The sequence below is a fragment of the Mastigoproctus giganteus genome, chromosome 5 (assembly GCF_048544385.1).
Source record: "Mastigoproctus giganteus isolate SK-2022 chromosome 5, ASM4854438v1, whole genome shotgun sequence".
Classification (NCBI taxonomy): Eukaryota; Metazoa; Arthropoda; class Arachnida; order Uropygi; family Thelyphonidae; genus Mastigoproctus; species Mastigoproctus giganteus.
The window spans coordinates 206147660-206166369 of NC_143579.1; the positions used below are offsets into that span (position 1 = coordinate 206147660).

The following is an 18710-nucleotide window of genomic DNA, read 5'->3' on the forward strand; positions in this document are numbered from 1 at the left end:
ATTACTCTATTACACATAGTGTAAACTATGTGTAATAGAGTAATATTACACATAGTTTACAAATATTAAATATTAAAATATTTAATAAAAATATTTTAATTACAAATAAAAATATTACAAATAGAGTAATAGAGTAATTCTGTAAAATGACATGAACCATTTCTGAGTGGTTTCAGGACCACTCAGAAATGGTTTGTGGTTGCAAATATGTTTTAATGCTGTAAAATGCAAGGTACAAAATACTTGGAAATAACAGTCTCAAAATAATTTGCACGGTGGGAGGGATTGAGTTAAAAATGGTATAGGTTAGAAAGTATTTGGGTTTACCTGCCTATATAGGCAGGCATTAAATTCATATCCTATTGCACAATTCAGACAGGCAAATAATGCAGACTTGTAGTGTCCTGTCAGTTCTTTATCAAACAGTTGCTCATAGCCATAGAAAGATTATTTCACTATATAAGGCAGTTGTGAGGCCACTTAGAATACTGTATTCAAACACAGTGGCCACAAATGAAACGCACATGTGCGTTTTCATTTGTGGCCACTCACACACAGATTAGATTTCCCTCTGAGCTTGTAGAACTGCAGTGGTATTGAAAGTCAGAGCACTGAAGGTTTTGTGCTGTGCTTCCAAAACCATATGAAAGAACATGCTACGTGTGGGATGCAGCCTGCCAGGGACACCTCATGATGGTTTTGCTCAATTCTATTACAAAAATATAAATTATACTTTATATCTGTTAGAAACCATATGTGCAAAAAAAATGTGGAAGAACCACAGCACAAACAATTGGAAGAAATTAATTTCCAGGGGGAAATGTATCTCCTAACCTTTTAATTGGTAATCATCTGCCTTGTGTAATTAAAAAAACTGATTCTTTCACATACATAATTTTATATAGTTTTAATTATTGCTTGTAATTTTTTTTTCCTTTTTTCATTTTTAAATAAGATTCTCCTTTTAAATTTTGTGAATGAATAATTACAGGTGGAAGGATTCTTTTATGTATATTAACTTTTCTGTATATTATTTTATTTCCTAATACATATGTATGTATAAAACATTTAAAATGTGTTGATAAATTAGATTTTTATAGACTTAGATAACCTGTGAAAATATTTATCAAATTGAAGGAAAGATTCATAGGTATATTCTGTTCTTTGTATAATTACAAAAAAAACTTCAGTTTTGTGCTTAGTAGGTCATACCTGCAGTAATTTAGCATTAGCCAAAAAAACCTTCCCATTTCACTCACCCATTCACTCCAAATGTTTGTCTAGTTCTGCCTTGAACTTATTTAAGTTGTTGACCTCCACTACAACAAATGGAAGTTTGTTCCAATTATCAACCATCTATTCTACAATTGTCTTCCTTCAATTTGAATTTGTCCTCTCAGGTGAGTAATCTGAGCAAGAGGAAGAATCCCATCAGCATTGATCTTGCTCAAACCATTCAAGGCCTTATACACCTCAGTTAGATCACCTCATAAGTGCCTAGTTTCCTGAAGTGCAATTAGCAGAACTTAAGCCTTTCTTGGTAATACCGACCCTTTGTTCCACTCACCAATCTTGTTGCCATTCCCTGTACTCGTTCCAGCAGCTCTACATTTTTCCTAAAATGAGGCCACCAGACCTGTATACAGTACTTAAGGTGGCCTGACCTTGCCTTATACAAGGGGACAACCTCTTCCTTATCCCTGCTTACAAAATTCCTGTATATCATTGACAAGACACTGTGAGCTACTCCTGCAGCCTGTATGCACTGCTCAGAAAACTTCATATGCAGCCTGTATGCATTGCTCACTTCATATCCTACTGCACAATTATCCCCAGGTTCTTTTCATTCTCCGCTACTCTGAGTGTAGTACCACTCAGTTGATATGTTACTCTGGGATTACTGCTACCCATATGCAGTACTTTACATTTGTCAATGTTAAACTTCAGTTGCCACCTCTCAGCCCATCAACTCAACTTTTCCAGATCCTGATGCAGTAGCGTTATTTTTCCCAATAGTGTTTTGCACTATATTAGTGCTACAATTAGGATTATATATATTGCAAGGTATGATTCTGCGACCTTGTACCAAGGTTCAAAGTGATTTAAAGTAAAAGATTTCTAGTATACCTAATATGGAAAATAAAATGATATCACAAAAATGTTATTTATTTTTTTTTTAATTAAAAAAAAAAAATTACAATTTTATGGTTTCATTTCATTTTGTGTGTTAGTGTATCTCAGTACTTAGATGGTAGTATCACACCTTGCCATATATACAGGTGACCCTCCGCTTAATGCTGATAATTCGTTCCCGAAAAACAGAGTTCTTAGTGAGCGCTGTATTCCCGTAATTTAACATGTATTTGTGAGTCGCGTCTATGCCATAGGATATTTCCTAATCAGTAATAAACGATAGCGAAATGACGCACAAATGTCAGTCAAAATATTTAATATTAAAAATTTGTACATATAAAATATTCTCCATTACATACATATATAATTATATACGTATGTAATTCCTAGTAAACTAAAAGGGGTTTTACTTTAAAATCCCCACAGCGTTACTGCCCAACAATAAAGTCAACCGATCCTTTGCTGCTTTGAAGGCTGGCATGTTGCTTGGGGTCCCCCCCCATATGAAACTTCTTTTAGGCATTCGTTTCCAAAAAAATCCTATTCCATCTATGTTAAAAACTTGTTGAGAAGTTTAACACCACTCTTCAATAACACACCCTGTCTTGTGGGGTGTGTTATGTGGGTGAGACGGGGCGGCGACTGAAAGACTGGCTGGGGAAGCATGTAAACACAAAGTCCGCAAATTATGGGAAGCTCTGCTGTGGCAGAACATTTCTAGGAGAAACAACACCAAATTTCCCCAGAGGATGCTGTCATCACAGATCATGCAGAAGGGTTCTGGGACCGTAAATGGCTTGAGAGCTTATGTATTGGGGCAGCTAGCAATACTATTAATAGGGATAGGGGTATACGTCCACACCCCCCCTCCTGGAAACCGTCATTCTTGGATGTGATGAACGGTTTCAGCTAGCGTGCTCCTGGGCTATTTCAGGTTCCAGTACACAAATGGAAAATTCCAACTGTGGAACCATGTGATGTGTGCCATGGATCTGCTATTTAAGGATGTGCTGCGCAGTAGACATGCTGCTGAGGTAGGAGACTGCTGCCTCCGAAAGCTACAGCAAATTTTATTGCTTTTAATTTCTAGGTTTTTAGTATATTTTATCAGTGTTACTTATTTTATTGTAAATAAAGTGTTTTTAGTTACAGTATTGAAAATTTATTTATCTTCCGGCTGGTGTGAAGTTTAATCATCAACAGCTGGGTGTTTGCATATAATAGCAACAAAGATATATCAGGATCCCTTACTGGAGAAAAGGAGCAGTCATCAGAAACAAGTGGTTTGGATTGAAGATTGGATCACTTTTTAATTTGAACCACTTCAGGTATTCCACACTCCTTTAAATATTATCTTCATGTAACAGCCATTTCAAAGCAGAGAGCACCAGGGATATCATACAACTTGGGTTACATTAGTTGGAAATTCTTTCCCATAATGCACAAAGTGTGGACCCAAAATCACAACTAAGCAGATGGAGATTATAATTAGGGTTATTCATAATCAATTGTCCACTTACGTATAACAGCTTTTAATGAATGGTTGCTCTTTTAAGAACTTAGCACTGTATGTATGCAATGTTAACTTTAAAAAAAAAAATTGGAAATTAGTGTCCTAAATTTCTGAAATGTAACTTTGAAATTAAATTGTACTAACAGGAGACACTACTAGATTCTGTGCGTTTTTTGAAGAGTATTTATTATTTTGTTAGCTCAAAATGCTTTTCCAAAAATGTATTTTATTCCCCCTTTCTCTCTCTCTATTAGGAGTCGTGTACCAACTTCATCTGGCAACAGAACTACAAATCCATCCCCAAAAGTGAGTAATACCACTAAAACTTTGGTTTCAGTCAGTTTGCTTATGAATGTATATGGTTAATCAAAAAAGATGTTTCAGTGTAAATTGCATATATTTTTTGATATACTTAAAAGTATTGAAATTATTTTGGTGTTAATCACTATGGTAGACTTTGGAGAATAGTCTGCCAACAGAAACACATTCAGTGATTGAAATATTGATGTCTATGCTGAAAATTGTGAATTGCTTCAATACACATGATCTTTCAGATACCCATATAAAAAAATAATTGCATGGGTTAAGGTTAGATGAATATGTTGGTCTACACCAGTGTTTCCCAACCTGTGGTCTGTGTAACTTATGAAAGTGATTCACAGAAGTTGACAATAAAGTAGATTTTTTTTGCAGTAGATTTGTAGTAGATCTTGTTAACAGTGATGGAAAATACAGGTATATCTGTCACAAAATCTAGTGAATATTACATATGCCTAAGTAAACCTGTATATATCATTGTATTTTTTAAAAAAAATGTTATTAATGTATTAACCTATTAATATATTATAATAATATATAACTTATTAATATATTAAAGTTATTAACCATATTCATATATGGTTAAATATTTTTGGGGGTTCGTGGCTCCTACTTCAAGTATAAATGGTCTCATGTCCATAACCAAAATATCCAGGGAACCAATTCGTGATAATGCATTCACCAAAATGCTCATTGAGTGTACCCAAAATTGCATTTTGGTACAAATTATGCAGTCCAGCCTGTGCAGGAAGAAGTCCTCTTCAAGGTTATATAAATAATGTTCAACTTTTCCAGATCCATTCCGAGGGCACCTTTTCCGGATCCCCTGTATAGTACCCATAGTAAACATGATTAATATAATAGGTAGTATACACACAAAGCGCATACATTACTTATAAGCAATATAAGTAGTACAATATGTAAAAATAAATTTTTAAAAATTAACTAAATGCACTAGGCAAATACGTTAAGAGTAAGAGTTTAATATCTATATAATATTGGTGTATGTACACCGTAGATAACTCTTAAGAAACTACGGTGATAGTGTGGGAGGTATCATTTGCTCTGTATCTCATATTGTGCTCTTCCTGCACAACGAATTGCAATGGTATTGCACTACCTCGAATAAATAACTCTTCACCATTGTTACTTATTCTCAGAGAGTACAACCACCCAGACGGCACCGTTTCAGAGCTGTTGGCCTATCATTGGTGGGTGGGTGGGCAGGTACCCTGGTATTGCAGACATGACAACCCAGTTGTGAAGATAATCACCCAATATGAGAGATGCAAAAAGGTTTATATGATATTTAAAAATTAACTAAATTCACAAGGCATAATACGTTAAGAGTAAGAGTTTAATATCTATGTAATATCGGTGTGGATACACTGAGACAAAAGACTGGAATTGAAGCACACTGAGCACTGATGCATAATTATGCATCGTGCATACTCATGAGCATGTGCGAAAAGAAATATAGAAGCTTAAAACAGAGCTGAACATATCAGATGGCAAAAAAGGCACCGAAACCAATAAGCAATAACATACATTTGCTGAAAAGGATGCAGAGTAGTGTTCTCTTGGAACACAAGCTGATATAATTGTTCAACCTTAAGAGTTTCATTACCATCACACAATGCTTTGAGTTCTTAAAATACCTGTTAGCTGGCACTCTTATATTATTACCTCCTATTGCTCCAGTGCCTCCGTAGCCAGGTGGGAAGGAGCAGCAGTGTGTAGCACATGCTTCTTGATTAGACTGGGGTTCGAGCCCATCGCCACCAAATACGGAGGATGCGGAAAGGTCAAGGGAATGACCACCAACTAAGGCCATATTCCCGGAGTAATATGGCCTTAGTTGCTAATGCTCCTAAAAACCAAATAACAAACAAACATCCTATTGCTCCATCCCTGCCAAAACTCAGTGGTTCGGAAAAAGCAAGCAAAATTTGTGCCTGAAGACAGTCTTTGAACTCTTTGTATTTGAAAATAAAGATGCATTGTTAAGGAAACCAAGCTCAGAGAATGGCTAAATACTTACAGCAGAATTGTGAATTCTGACATATTTAGAATTTCAAGAACCTGTTGCATAAGCTAGTTAGCTGAAACATCTGAAGGCAAACGACAAGTTTTCCATGCATAATTGTAGTCTCTTTTAAGGTTATTATTATATTTATACCACGTGAAATTAATATAGTTTATTAGGCTGTTCGCCTGCATTGCTGTACATTAAAGTGACGTTTCAGGTATCTTACCCAATACCTATCATCGGTCAGATACACGAAATGTGACTTTATTTTATAGTAATGTAGGCAAACAGCCTAATAAACTATATTATTACTTTCACATGGTATAAGAGTGGTATTAATATAATAATAACCTTAATGGAAAACAACCATATAGTCTCTTTTATTAAGGATAGAATAGGCAGTGGTCCTTCCCATGCTTTGTTTGACTTTGTGGTAATTTGTTATCATAAAGGCTTAAATTGGATGTTTTAGACTTTATGATAAAACCTAATCACGAAAGATATTGGAATGTCGCGAACTTTCATATTGCATGTGGGTTGATGGTTGAAAAGATACTTATTAACTTGAATTTCTGTATATTGTAATTATCAGGAAATATGTGTGAAGGAAAGTTGTTTCAAAGAACATAAATAGCGGGATAAATGAAAAATGGGAAAGGTTAGTTCTGCAAGTTTGGAGTTGAATGAAAATTCATACTTAATACCTGCATTTGATTTTGATTATGGAGAGATATTCTGCGCTTGTGTGAAGGGTGAGGCAAATACTATTACCCACAGTTTTCCATACGAGTTGGTAATATCTTTTTAGGTTGCATATCATTACCTGAATATGGAATGAAGACAGTGCCAGAGCAGATGTTTCAGAGATTAACAGCTTCTTATCAGCTTGCAGGTGTTCCTTATTAGCAAACATATGCCAAACTTGGAATAATGTCTTTTGTCTAAATTTTTTTAAATGGAAATTTTACTGCCATACACCACTTAACTGTTCAAGTAATGCATACGAATTTTGATTTTATTTCAGTTACTGCAGTTCCTGTAGAGTTAAGTTAAACAGTGAATAGATGTGGATTGGTTGGACACATCTTTGCACTCATTTTGAAGAGAAAGATGGGATTACAAAAGGCAACCAGCAGAAATGTTTATCTTTGTGACAGAGTGAAGAGTTTCAAAAATTTCATTCAATATTAGTTCAAACAGATACATCAATCCCACCAAGCATATCTATTTCTGAATGGGCTAGAACTTTACTCTTCACTGTACCTCAGTCCTCAAAGCAACAGACTTCTAATAGATCTAATAACACACCAGTCACGATACTGCTTGTTACTCATACAACTCCTGTAAGATCTAGTCAAACAGAAAACTCCTGATCCCAGTAACAAGCAGCATGCTGAATCTTTCTTCATGGACACAAATGAGACTTGCTCTCACGAAAAAACGGAAACCATTCTGGATATTCATCCAGAAGATGTAATAGAGGCCAGACCAATATTTTCAAAGAGAGACAAAATTGACCGACAGAAACAGATTCCAAAAAGCAGACAGACACAGCTGCTTAATTTAAATCTAAACAATGAAAAACATCATCCAATGGAACTGCAGAGGCTTTCCCAGCAATATCGACGACATCCACGAGATAATTAAGTGTTATTAACCAATTGGAATCTATTTACAAGAGACACATTTAACACCTCAGGTGTCACCTTTGATAAAAAATTACTCTCTTTCGGCAAGACAGGCTTGCTACTAATAATGCTCACGGAGAGGTAGCCATACTTATAGATAGAAGAGTACCCTGCAAACGCATTCAGTTGCAAACTACTGTTGAAATTGTTGCCACGCGAATAGCAATTGGCATTACCCTAACACTTGCTTCAATCTACCAGTCGTCCTTGTACCATACATGAACTTGAAGATCTCATTCAGCAGTTGCCAACCCCTTTCTGTTTATTGGGTGACTTCAATGGACACCACCCATTGTGGGGTTCTTCCGATACAGACGGACGAGGAAAAATCATTGAAATGCTTATTGACAGACGAAATTTAACCATATTAAATACTGGTTCACCAACTTACCTCCACCTCCCAACAGGAACAGTCTCAATAGATCTCTCTATCTGCTTTACAATCCTTTTCCCTAGTATCCAGTGGACAGCTCTGGATGATCCACTCAACAGTGACCACTACCCTATAATATGTAAAATTGAAACATCACACTCCATACCTTCAGAAACTCACACAAAATGGAAATTTTCCAAGGCAGATTGGGCAAAGTACACCACTAACGTATCCTTCGACAATCAGATCATCAAATCTCATCTGATTGACAGTTGCTGACCATATTACAAAACAAATTCTAGCAGCTGCATCCACTGCCATCCCACAGTCAGAGTCAAGGACTCTGACTCGTAGAACCAAGGACTCATAGAACCAGAAATTATTGGTGGAACGAGGACTGTAAGAATATAAAAAAAGAAAAAAAACCCTGCGTGGAATTTATTCTGCAAACATCCTACCACCACTAATTTTATAAATTACAAGAAAATTAGAGCTAAAGCCCGCCATATTAGGAAGAAAGCAAAAAGACTCTTGGGTTCGATTCACAACTACAATTAATAAAAAAATACCGATGTAAGAACTATTTGGAGGAAAATAAGACAATTAAATGGCAAATTTCTCCTTTCGTCGTCCCCACTTTTCACCATGAATGGGCAGGAGCTATCTACTCCTGCAAAGATTGCAAATACCCTAGGGACAATATTTTCACAGTTGTCTGACTCTATAACATATGATCCATCATTTCAAAAGATTAAAGCTTTAGCGGAAAAATCCCATCTGAAATTTAGGACTACATCCTCTTTCCAATACAATACACCACTTACTTTGGTAGAACTACAAGAAGCTTTATCCACTGCTAAGAACAGTGCTGCTGGCCCAGATGGAATATACTACGTAATGCTACATCTAGACAATAAATTATTATCTTCGCTACTAATAAATTTTTATATATTACCTGGTTTTGGCGCATTATAGCCTTAGATGCTAATGCGCCAATAAAATCTAAATCAAATCAAATCTTCGCTACTTACCTTCTACATATTTATGGAGCATTCCTTCCCCAGCTTCTGGCGTCATGCTTTTGTACTGACGATACCCAAACCAGGGGGTTCTATTCCAAACAATTACAAACCCATTTCACTCACAAGCTGCTTAAGTAAAACCATAGAAAAAATGATACACCGTTGACTAACATGGTATCTTGATTCCCTAAATATTATGTCTTTCAATTTGGTTTCAGAAAACACTGATCATCTCTAGATCTCATGATCCAAAATAAACATCTAGTAATGGTATGTCTTGACATAGAGAAGGCCTTTGACACCACTTAGCGGTTTGGTATCCTGAGAGATCTTCATTCCCTGGACCTGAGAGGACACTTACCATATTTTATACAGAATTTCCTACAACATAGGACCTTTCAAGTTTGCTATCGGCAAGTACTTTCACAAACATACATACAAGGAGTCCCAAGGGCTCTGTACTCAGTGCAACCTTATTTGCAATTAAAATACATCAGATGACAAAAAATATTCCAAAAGCTGTAAATTCATCATCAGCATAGGATGTATGAATTTACAGCCTATGCTGATCTGACTGTCTCTTGCAGCTCGCAAAATATGAGCTTTATCGAAAGGCAGCTGGAAACATCTATAAATAATATTGAGCTGTGGATGACACAGAATGGTTACCGATTATCCTATCAGAAATCTAGAGTCATTCACATTTTGTAATAAATGAAAGATGCATCCAAATCCAGAGGTACAACTAACTAATCATCCCATCACAGTGGTGAATAGCATTCGTCTCCTTGGTCTAACTTTTGATAATAAACTGAACTTCTCAGAATATATCACACATCTAAGGACTTTTTGCCAGAAAAAAATGAACTTAAAAATTATCTCTGCTGCATCATGGGGTGCAGGTCGTTACACCTTACTTCACTTGTACAGAGCCCTAATCAGATCTCGCCTCGATTATGGTGCCCTGGTGTATAATTCTTCTAGGGAAAGCGTGCTAGCACGTCTTGCCCTATTCAACATTCTGCCCTCAGAATTGCAGTAGGCACTTATAGAACATCGCCAGTGCAAAGTCTTTATATCGAAGCCCATGAACCTCCGCTCAGCCTCAGGAGAAAGACGTTACTTCTGAACTATGCAGTCTGCCTTCTCACCCCAATTGGCCAATACTTTACAATCCACAGTTCACAATGTACTACAGAAATAAACCTAGAGCAGTTTGACCTACTGGCATCAGATTACAGGAATTATCACAAACTTGGAATATACAACTGAACAAAATCCTCCATGATCTGAACAGTTCAGATCCTCCATGATCTTTTATTAAACCATCCTGTGACAGCTCTTTCCTAAACTGGGGAAAAACGTTCGCTTGCAAATACCAACATATAGCAACTGCATAGTGCTCTCACACAAAATTACCCAATTTTACGCAAGTATACACTGATGGATCAAAGTCTGGTAGTAGAGTCGGTGCTGCAGCTGTCTTTCCCTTTAACACTATCTCTGTTTCACTTCCCACCAAATGCAGCAGTTATACAGCTGAATTATGTGCTATCAAGCTTGCCTTAGAAAACATTCTCCATCTGTCCATCCAAAAAAGTGTAATATATACTGACTCACAGAGTTCAATCTTAGCCTTGCAAAATTCCTCCTCAGCAATGCATCCCTTAATAAAATCTATAAAATCTCAGCTGATGGATATCCATGATTACCAGCAAGTAGTCATCTTTTGCTGGATCCCAAGCCACACTAGGATATCAGGGAATGAAAAAGCAGACTATGCAGCCAAACATTCATCCAACATAGCATCGCCAGATTACTATGTTCCATACATGGACTACAGATCCCATATAAGAAATAATGTAAGGAACAATGGACACGTCTATGGCAATCTCAACCGAATAACAAGCTCTGTGAAATAAAACCTGAACCACAGTTATGGGTTTCCAGTTTTTGTGTAAACAGAAAGGAAGAAGTCATCCTGGCTAGAGCACGAATCGGGCACAGTCAGCTCACCCATATTTTTCCTCTTACAGGAAACGATCCTCCGCAGTGTACGCACTGCAACTCTGTTCTTACAATAAAGCACATTCTCGTTGAATGTACCTTATACACTGATGCCCGAAAAGCCTCATTCAGTAATCTCCCAAATCTTCAAGAACCTTTTGATACTCCCACAGCTCATAGGTAATGATGCAAATCTCCCGGAATTTTTCTGCTTCTTAAAACAGATACATCTGTATAATTGTTTCTAACTGTTTTTACAGACACCTTGTAATCCTCATCTTGTTTATAGGCACAATATGGCCTAAGTAGCCCTTCCACCAGAAATAACCATACCAATACCAACCTTGGTTCACATCTTGCACGTGGGGGGGGGGGTAACCTCTCATATGCAGGATGTAAACCAAGTAAGCAGAGATCAAGGTGTGGCATCCATATATCGCACAGAAGAATGCTGCCCCACAGTGTCACTATGCAAACTAGGTGGTGGATGATTTATTAAATGATGAAATACTATCACTATGCTTATTGGAGGTTTGAAGTGGTGAAACCCATGTTTAGTCTCCAGAGCAAAGCTCTCACAAGCACCATCTTTTCCATCATGCAGTGTTGAGTGATGTATTTTAAGGTTATGATATTAACCTATTTTAAGAGACCAATTTTCCCTGAATTTTGTGAGGATACAGCTCTAAACCAAGACCAACCGGACCAAACCTATTGGTACATCTCTAGGAGGCATCTTGGTCGACTAATGACTGGAGGGAGTCTGAGTAGTGAGTATACAGGTAGCATTGTAAAGGCCAGGTTGTGTCAGGGAGCTGGGTAAATTCTTGCTATGTGAATGAAATATCCAAAAATTTGAATAATTCATATATGTCAAATTCCCCCCCCCCTCTTATTTTATATATTTAATGCATCACAAATAGTCAGACTAATAGAACTAACCTATCTGCAAAAAAAATTCTAAATTTCCCAAAAACTTTCTCATTCTGTGTGTGTGAGTGTGCGTGCGTGCGCGCACATGCACTCTCAGTTCCAATTTCACTGATGTCCATTTCCACTTCAGTCTGCCGAGTCCCATGATATTGTGGAATACTTCCTGATCTATAGTCTCCTCTAGGTTAAAAGCTCTCTACCCCATTCTGTTAAATTCGTTGCCCCTTTCTTTCTCATAACTGCACTAATCACTTGGAATTCTTTGACTTCCCGTTTTTTTCTATACTTTTTCAGAAAACTTTCCTTACATAGTGGCATAGTGTTTTGTGAAAGGCGCCACCTGTGGTTTCCCACATCTGCACCATGGTACTTTGTGAAGAAGTACAGAATCTCTGTAAAAGCCAGAAAAGGTGTAATGTCTGGTTTCTGTCAGAGTAGTGTTATGTTTTGTTGTTGTGTCTCTGGCTGCTTGGCCGCAGAGCCCCTAGTGGGACCCCACGTTGCCCGCCACCACCACTGGGAGGTGAGCCAGGCTGCCCATTATACTCTGGCTGGCCTTTGCCAGGGTTGCCTAAGCTTCCTGACAAAGGTCAAGTGAAAAAAAAAAAAAAATAAATAAAAATAAATAAATAAATAAAATAAAAAAAATAATAATACAAAAAAAAAAAAAGATAATAATAAAAAAATAAAAAATAATAATAAAAAATAAAAAAGTGGGGGGGGGGGAGAAAACAGAGCAGGAGTACGAGTTAGAAGGAACAGAAAGAGGGAAAGGAGGACGGACTGAAGTTAAGGAGCAGTCCGCTCTTGGTGAGGTGAAAATAGGGATCTGGGGGTGGGAGTTAAAGTAGCAGGGGACAGGTGCCCCTGCATGATCACCAGAGGCCAATGGACTCTGTATCCCGCACTCAGAAGTTCTCCAGAGTGCCACCAATCCCGCACCAGAACGGTGCCGGCTGATCCTACCCTATAAGGGGTTTGCAGCAGTATCCCGCACTCGATGAGTGCCAGCAGTCCCGCACCAGAATGGTACCAGCAGTGTTCCTACCCTTAAAGGATTTGTAAGTTGTCAAGGCAGTGTCCTCTAGCAGAGAAGGAGCTAACCCACGCCAGTCTGATTCAGGCCTTGGGCAGCATGATCCAGTGTTGTTCTCATTTCAGCAATCTTGGCTAGCCTCAGTGCAAAGATTTCCTGCGCATACACAGTTAGTGCCCTGTGTGTGTTTTCATCGAGCAGCAGCGAGGACTCTTGGTTTCGTGGATTCCTTTGAATTGCGGTAGCAAACTTGATTCTACTGTTGTCATAGGCAGGGCACTCATACATGAGATGCCCCCAGGACTCTTCTTCTCCACAGTGGCACCGCGGGTCTCTTTCAATCCCCATAGCTGTGAGTTTCTGACGGAAGGGGCCGTGTCCAGTGATAATAAACGTCATGTGCAGACCAGGTGAGAACCAGGGAGGGGCTGTTGGGTGAGTATGGTTTATAGTTGGGAGGAATCGCCTCGTGATGTCTCCTTTCTGCGTGGTTTCCCAGCTCTGTTGCCATATCGCTTGTAGGTGTTGGGTGATTCTCCTCTTCTCTATCTTGGGGTCATTTGCAAGATCCAGCTGGAGATTTACTATTTCAGCTGGTGTTCCTTTCCTAAGGTGGTAATATAGGCCTCGCCTGACTACTTCTAGGTAGAGTGGCTGACAACCTGTTAGAACTTGCAAGGCAGGGGTGCTAACAGTGCGGCACGCCCTACTAATTGATAGCAGCATGAACCTTTGAATTGTATCCAGCTTCTGTTTGTTTTTTGTTAGTGTAGCTTGTCTATACCAGGTGGAGGCACCATAGCAAACAATCGGGACAAATACTGCTTTGTATATGAGGGTCAGAGCTTTGTGCTTCAAGCCCCAGTCGGATCTGCTCACCCTCCTGATCATGGCGGCATACTTCCGGATTTTGGTGGCTAGATATTTCAGGTGGTTATGGAAAGTAAGACCAGAGTCAATGTAAATACCTAAGTATTTAACCTCTGTGTACAGTCGGATGGGGGTGAAGTTTAATTTCATCGTAGGTGGTCTTCTAATTTGTAGTGTGCCCTTGAGGAGAATGGATTTTGTTTTTTCTGCCGAGATGGTAAGGTTGTGCAAGGCTGCCCAGTTCTGGAGCTTCACAAGCGCCGCATTTGCAATAATTTCCAAGGACGACCTAGTGTCCGCACGCACCAACAGGACAAGGTCGTCCGCAAAGGCCAAGGGCTCAGCCCCCCCCAAGGTCCAAGCCCAGGAACTCGTCCAAGACAATAGACCAGAGGAACGGGCCAAGCACAGAGCCCTGCGGACAACCCCGGTGTATGAATCTGGTAACTGTCTGATATTTGTTAGTAACTCGTACTTTTCTGTTGGTTAGATAAGACTTCAAACTGTTATATAGATTTTTAGAAACATTTGAGTGCGGCATCATCAGTATTGATTCTAGTGCTCACAGCTCCAACTGGCTTTAGTTTTCTTGTTCTAGGAACCCAAATGGTTGAAATGCTGACCTTTTGCAATTACTAATAACTACAGTGCTTCATTACCTACCAGAATACCAGACAATTTTCTCTCTTCAACCTATTTGTCTTCCACAAGCTATCCACTTGTAATAACTCAACTCCTAGTGAATGGATTTTTCATGAAATTTTATATTTGGCTCTTTCAGAAAGATCTGTCAAGCACCATCCCAAATTATATTAAAACAAGACTAATAGAAATCCAGCAATTTCTTTTCTCTCCCTCCCCCACACACACATCAGAGAATATCCACATACTGTATATTGTAGCTGAAGTACTGGATTTGTTTTTTGCCACAGACTCACTGGAGAAATGAACAGGCAATACAGATGTGCAAAAATGAAATGTTCTTGGTTTGCACATATGTGATGTTTTTATTCCAAGCGATGAGAGAAATTAGAAACTGCAATAACCCCTAATAGAGATATTCTTATGTGATCTTGACTAGAAATCTGAGTGTCATCAAGGAGAAGCACAGGGCTAGTGGATTCCTTTTCAGAGAAAAAGACAGGACCGAGTTCTAGAATTGAAATTAACAAAGGAATTAATGCTTTATCCCACTGGAGAATTACATAGAGATTGGCATTTAAGGAATCGGTGGTTGATGTTTGGGAAGTTGAAGCATTTATGCAAGCCAAGGTTTTTCAATTTGGAAGGTAGAACCTATGGATAGGGTTTCCAGTCGGTGGAAAGTCATTAATACACAAGAAAAGAGAAAAAACAACTGAACTTTGGGGAACATCAGCATTAGGGAGCCATCTAGCATCACACACAGTGAGCAGTCAGAGAGAAAATTAGATACTTAACTAACAAAAAAAACCTCAATCCATAAGACAGAAGCTTGTTTAGGAAACCTTTATGCAAAAACAATGTGAATACTTCAAAATGTCAGGAGCAACTGATTGAATTTTTACCAAAAACTTTTCTATTGAACTTGTCTAATAGATGGGTAACAACAAGTCAATGTATCATACCAGTGGGACACTGATAAAATCCATATTGGTGATAATTGATCAGAGAGAAGGTTAAGATGGTTTAAGAGTTGGCAGTTGATGGATTTCTTCATTACTCTGGAAAGAGTAGAGGAAGTGTAATAGGGTGATAACTGAATGGGAGGGATTTGTCACCCTTTTTAGGAACTGGCTGGATATGAGAATTTCCAGCAGAAGGAAATTCTCATATCCAGCCAGTTCACCACTGGAATAAGGAAACATAAAAAGGCATCACAGAACAGAAGCAAGCTCAGGAGCACAGATTTTGAGGGCAGGTGGAGAACTGTCATCAGAACCTGGACCTTCTTGGTATCAACTGTTCAGAATTTTTCTAATATCCATTTGTCGGAAGAGTATAGCAAACAACAAGTGGAGTGTACTACGTATAGCTGGAGGTAGATTACCAAGATTGTGAACACAAGAAATGGGATGCCAGTAAGTCGGATTTATCCTTACCCAAGGATGCACTCCTATCTCTGTTAAAACCATCAGGTTTTAACAGCAATAAATGTATAGATGGACAAAAGCTGCAGTCAACAGCTTTGGCAAAGAGATCAAACTGCTGTTGTTGTTTCAGATTTTAATGCCACATCAGCAACTAAGACTATAAATGCACCAAAATGCTCAACTCATTTGGACAAGAAAGTTTTCTACTCAGCCTGTTCAAAATTAAGTTTGAATTAATTTATAACTGCTTTACAATTGTTGTGAGCTTTAGTGTAAGCAGAAAATTAACCTGTAGAACTAAATACAGGCCAATTTGCAATATGCAAAATTTAAATTTAACAGCCTTAGCACATTTATCGAAAAACCAAGATTTAGATAAATGATGAGATTTTAAGATGGAATGTCCAAGGAAAAGAACAAATTCAGATCATCTCATTTCTCTGAGAGAGAGAGAGAGAGAGAGAGAGAGAGAGAGAGAGAGAGAGAGAGAGAGAGAGAGAGAGAGAGAGAGAGTAAAAAGGAATCACCAAGAAGGAGAAGAATGATGATATCCAGCTCCAGGACCCTGGGTCTGCCAAGCCCATACTCCCCAGGTGTTGAGCCCCTGGGGTGATGTGATAAACAAAATAACATTATAAGCATAGCCAATGGAAGAATAATATAATTACCAAAATCAAAATACAGTGTAGAATCAAATCACCATGACTACATTTATTAAAAATATTTTTTTGTTTTAGTAAAAAAAATGATGATTTTATTTTGTAACCTAGAATGCCTAGAACTTGTTGATTTGTTTCTGCCCAGTGGCCCTGTGGTATTAAGCTTATAAAATCTGTTCGTATTTGACATTACTTGCTTCACATCGTGTGGTTTTTATGAAATCTCTCTGGTGAGTGTAGTTGGGAGATTTATCCTTGATGTTCGAACATTAATCAAACTATGACATTGTAGTGATTATTTTAATGGAAGTACTGTTGTATTCTTCGATTTAGACCTTTGTTATTCTTGTTTCATTCTTGTTTTTAGATTCTCATGAATGTATTTTATATCTGGAAATATGAGATCTCTTAGATTGGATGCAATGTTTATAACAGTCTAAATATTGTAAACCGTACATAACTTTCTCCAAATTATAGGGACTGAGTCTAACAGTGGCTGCATTTACACCCACATCAGTAATGAGGAAAATGCATTCAGAGAAATTAGAGAAGGAAGGACAAAAGATAGATGGGAATTCGTTAAAATCTCTTGGTATGGAAATTTTCTTCCTGAACTTAAATAGATTATATTATGATTAGGGATTATTTGAATGTACTGTAAAAAGTTGTGCAATTTCTCACAAAAATACTGAATTGATCAAAATTATAGTGTCATACTTTTATGATGTCTAATTAATACGTGTGTGCTACTTATCTTTCTTATCTATCCAGTAACTAGCATGACAGTATAGTGTGTCCAATGTGATGCAACAAATTATAGCCATGTCATACTCCTCTGTGGTTGTACTTTCATGCTTATGGCATTCTATTTTTGTTATAGTCACAAATTGATGGACAGTTTAATAATTTGTATATATTGGAAAATTCTACTCTTACCAATTTAATGAATTGCCTTTTCAAAAATATTATATTGTATAATGTTATTAACACATGTCACTTCTTTTTTTTTTTTTTTTTTTATGTTTATCTTCCTGTTACTTGACATAGTAATGTCTGCCTTGAAACAATTATTTTTGTTTTATGGAATATTGCTGAAAAAATTCATATCACTATTAAAACTTGTTATATTTATTTAGAAGATATTTAGGAAAAGTTGTTTATGGTAGAGATTTTGCTTAGTATCTTTTCCAAGGTGAAGAAGTGTAGCCAAATAATAAATTGAGTCGTTTAAGCAGCCTATGAGGTGAAACATTACATACCAATTTTCACAAATTGGAAAAAGAGAAATTGACATCACTAATATGAAAAGACCATTAAGGCCACTGATTTTTTTTTTTTTTTTTATTATTATTATTAACTGGTGAAGTCACAGTGGTTGACAGTCTGAGGATTTGTAAGCCTTTTTAATTTATCTTTTTAAGATGTTATTACAGTTTGTATTAGTAAGCTAATATGTGTAAATGATAATCATCTTCTTCTGGCATTATAACCCAGGGTGTTCCACCAGTAAGCCTTCCCAGAACTCAAACTTCTCCAACTTCTTATTCACATCTATTTAAGTCCTCTTCTACATCATCCATCCATCTTTTCCAGTCTTCCTCTTGCCCTCCTACCAGTAGGTTTCCATTTCATTATCCTCTTAGTAGTTCTGCTGTCATCCATTCTCATAACATGTCCCAACCAACCAAGTCTCAGGCTCTTCACAAATCTGACTATGTCTGCACCCTGAATAAGATTGTCAAATTCATGGTTCTTTCTGATCCTCCAGGATCCATCAACGTCTTGTACGGGCCGAAAGACTTTGCAAAATTCCACGCTAGAATACTCAACAACTGCTCATCTTTACTTGTTAATGTCCAAGCTTCAAAAACCAGTATGTTACAACTGGTCTAATGAGACCTTTGTATATTCTTAATTTTAAATGTCTGTTCAATACTCTGGACTTCATTAGTTTTTCATGTGCATAGAAACTTCTGTTTCTAGGCACATGAAAAACCTACATAGGCGAAATTTTGACATGCTCAAACGAGAAGCTGCTGGTTCTTAAATTTTCTGTG

At 37.6% G+C, this 18710-nt stretch overlaps 1 protein-coding gene across 3 annotated transcripts in view; it reads left to right on the forward strand.

Annotated features, from left to right (window-relative positions):
* LOC150086031 (uncharacterized) overlaps window positions 1–18710 on the forward strand; it is a 371398-nt gene that overhangs the window by 267648 nt on the left and 85040 nt on the right. For all 3 annotated transcript variants that reach the window (XM_090374340.1, XM_090374341.1, XM_090374342.1), the window contains exons 16-17: window positions 3901–3952; window positions 17131–17245. In XM_090374340.1, coding sequence (XP_090230466.1) covers window positions 3901–3952; window positions 17131–17245 — 167 coding nt within the window. The remainder of the gene's footprint in view (window positions 1–3900; window positions 3953–17130; window positions 17246–18710) is intronic.